Genomic DNA, 3,296 nt, shown 5'->3' with positions numbered 1-3,296 from the left:
TCCTGCTGACTTCTATTATTATCTCTATTTTCAATATGCATGTAAGGGATCAACTACTTAGCAAATCATTCTAGAATTCTGACTGACTTGTAAATCAAATTTACTGATTTGTAAAATATTTGACCTTCATCAGTTGGGGGTACCATTTACAAATTTTCTTTACAAATTCTCTTGATATCTTTTCATTATTGCTTGGTTTGCCTTATTTGCATAATGTGGCTTAAACTTTAATTTCTCTTTATTATTTTTCATAATTTCCAGAGAGAAAAAATCATTCTTAATGGAGAGTTGAGAAACAAAGTGATTTAGTTCTATACTGTATTTTTCAACTATCATTGCAAATCATCCTTAAAGTGGTGTCCTAATCCTTCCTTAACTATATTTTCACTGTAACCAAACATTTTGCTATATTTCTCATTTTGGGGAATTCAGCCTTAATTCAACACAGTACTTACTGATCTATGCAACATTTTTATCCATCCTTGACTGTATCCCTTATTTCTTATATAGTCTCTTTCATTTCTTATAAGAAACACAAAGACAGAAATTTCAACTAGTACTACTGGGCTATTTCTCTTTTACTGTCTTCTTGAAAATATTGACAACTTGACAGTAACTGCAATTGTAGAGCCCAAAACTTCATTTTTAGAGCCTCCTCTCTATAACTTTTGAAAATATCTTTCCTAAAGTCTAGATACAGCTTTGTGCATCTAATTTCCTTCTTTATTAAATTCTAAATTTATCTATTTCCAAGCCTAAGTAAGCACTTTTTCTCATGTGTCTATTACTTTCACATCATTAGATATTATATTCAGAACAGAAATTTCCTTCTTGTGTCCTTCACTGAGTGAAAAAGTGGCCAGCAAACCAAGACGTATATTATCATGTTTCACTTTTAACAGAATTAAGACTATCAGCAGATATATATATAGGTAGTTGAAATACTTTATCACTACCTGTCCCTGTGACAGTTTCATAATTTTTATTATGAAAATACTGTAGATATTTTATACAGCTACAAAATATTTAAACTTAAACAGTAACATTTTATCTTATAAAATAATTTGAGTGCCATCTTATTCTTTACGAAAATATATTAGCACCTATTAGTAGAAAAAAAAAAACCAAATCTCTCCATTCATACTGATCTATTATTACAAAAGATAGAAGGACAATTTCATGGTACTTGGGCTACACTTCAAGAACATATTATAAAATATACACTTTAGCAAACATATCATTTTCATATCAATGCAATTAAAGAATTTTAGTACCAATTATTCTACATCTGACTTTATTTGAAATATAAATATTTTATAAGGCAAATATTCTTAAAATGTTAAAGTATGTTTTAAAATAATGTTCTTTTAATTTTTATTTAAAACATAATCCTAAATATTGTTCAAGTGAGCATAACAACCATAAGTAACTATCTTAAACTGATGAAAACTCAAGTAGTTCTCTTGTGCCTAAACATGCAACTCTTCAATACAAAATGAAGCAAATAATAAAGTGAATAATATTGTAAGGTTTACTACAGAATAAAGTAGCATGCAATGGAATTCAAGAAAAAAAGTTTAAAATCACACGGCAGAACTGGTCTCTATCCTTGGATGAATTTAGGTATTTAATTTCTAGTAATTTTATGTAAACTATGATGAGGTACCAACAAGAAATTAATTAATTTCAGGAGTAATAAAACTTTTACTACTCCTCTATCAAGACAATGTTTAACTTTCTGACACTAAATGTTAGTTCCTTCACTTTATAAAGAAACTGGATTGTGACACAAACATTTCAATAGCTGTTTTCATATACATATTATGAGATGAATTTAAATAGTGAGTATATTATTTTCGATATAGGATGCTTTAATAGGCTCTTCTAAAAATAAATGAGAAAAAATAATTTTACAGACAAAATACACTGTCATGACTTTACCGACATGGAATAAATAACTTACTTAAAAAAGAAGAACGGAGTTTTTTCACAGATTCAGAACATAAGCTAGAAACGCCGCACATGCAAGAAGTCACAATCAGCATACCTTAGTGAAGCAATGAAAAGCAGAAAGAAAAAAAAAAGGAGACAAAGATACTAGAATGGTATGGTTGGGACAACAATTTCTGCTGAAGATAACACATGACAAAATGATCACACGAACAAAAACAGAAAAAAATATTCAACTATCACCAAAATGATAGTAAGGTCTACATCCCATCACCTTTTTCTTTTCTTCTCTCATGAATTATGAGAAGTATTTAGTATCAGCTAATAATGTCCTGAAAGCAACTGAGAAATGAATCTCAGAAAGAATTTTAATTCAGAGAGATTGAGTTAGGAAGTATAGATCAGAGCTTCCCAATGGCATTCTGCAAATGGGTTAGGTTAAGTCTGCCCCAGATGGAGTTCCCCTCAATCCTTGGTCCAGCTGGGCAGGTCCTGGGGAGTCTGGAGCCCAGAGGCCACTTACTGCTAGAGGTCTCATTAATATATCCCTATATACCAGAGATTCAATGCCATTTTCTGTGTGTGCCATGAGGTTTGGGAAAAAAAAAAGGTGAGGAGTACTATTATAAACAGCTAACTATACATGTGTTCCATGAGGAATTAGTATTAAAACATTTAAAATAAGACTAATTACCTAGCAAACAAAAAAGAACGCTATGGAGAGAATTCTTAATGGATCTGGGCTTGCACTGAATCAAAGCTATCAGAGAACGCTGTATTTCATAGAGTTCAAATTCACTTTTGCATCTACATTTTTTTTTCACGTGGGAAATGATTCCTTTGAATTAAATAGTCAAAACAATAAACTGTTGGTCTCACAATACTAAACAATAAAAGGGACAGAACTGTGAAATTAACTTTTGTTCTGTAATAATGGGATGAATTTTCCTGTCATTATAATTTAGCTAAAGAAGTCTGAAACTGTGGTTCTTTCCCAATGTTAAATAAAATCCTAGAATATTAAAGACAAAAGCATAAGCTAATAACAACACAAAACAAAAAGGCAGGCTGATACAGTTTATACAAACAGATGAAATCAGACAAGCTATCTACCTAATGGAAGTACTTATATTCACAGAAGTAACTCAGCATTTATGGAAATCCTAAAGCTCAGGACTTTTTTCTTCTTACCTCCTGAAGGCTGTCGAGATTTACGAGGAGATCGGGGTTCTCTCCGATAAGGATCACTGGAGCCGCATAATTCAATAGTGCCCAGGTTGAGGAGTACTGCTTTCTGAAGGTAGTCAACCATTGCAATGCCACTACAATTGCCAAAACTACCCTAG

The 3,296-nt window shown here is 31.5% G+C and overlaps 1 protein-coding gene across 1 annotated transcript in view; it reads right to left on the bottom strand.

Annotated features, from left to right (window-relative positions):
* STXBP5 (syntaxin binding protein 5) overlaps positions 1-3,296 on the bottom strand; it is a 163,303-nt gene that overhangs the window by 58,336 nt on the left and 101,671 nt on the right. The window contains 1 exon segment of the mRNA XM_007453212.1: positions 3,142-3,287. Coding sequence (XP_007453274.1) covers positions 3,142-3,287 — 146 coding nt within the window.

Source organism: Lipotes vexillifer, unplaced genomic scaffold, assembly GCF_000442215.2.
Source record: "Lipotes vexillifer unplaced genomic scaffold, Lipotes_vexillifer_v1.1 scaffold1161, whole genome shotgun sequence".
Classification (NCBI taxonomy): Eukaryota; Metazoa; Chordata; class Mammalia; order Artiodactyla; family Lipotidae; genus Lipotes; species Lipotes vexillifer.
Note: the sequence above shows the minus strand (reverse complement) of the source record. Positions and strands in the feature narration are given on the sequence as shown.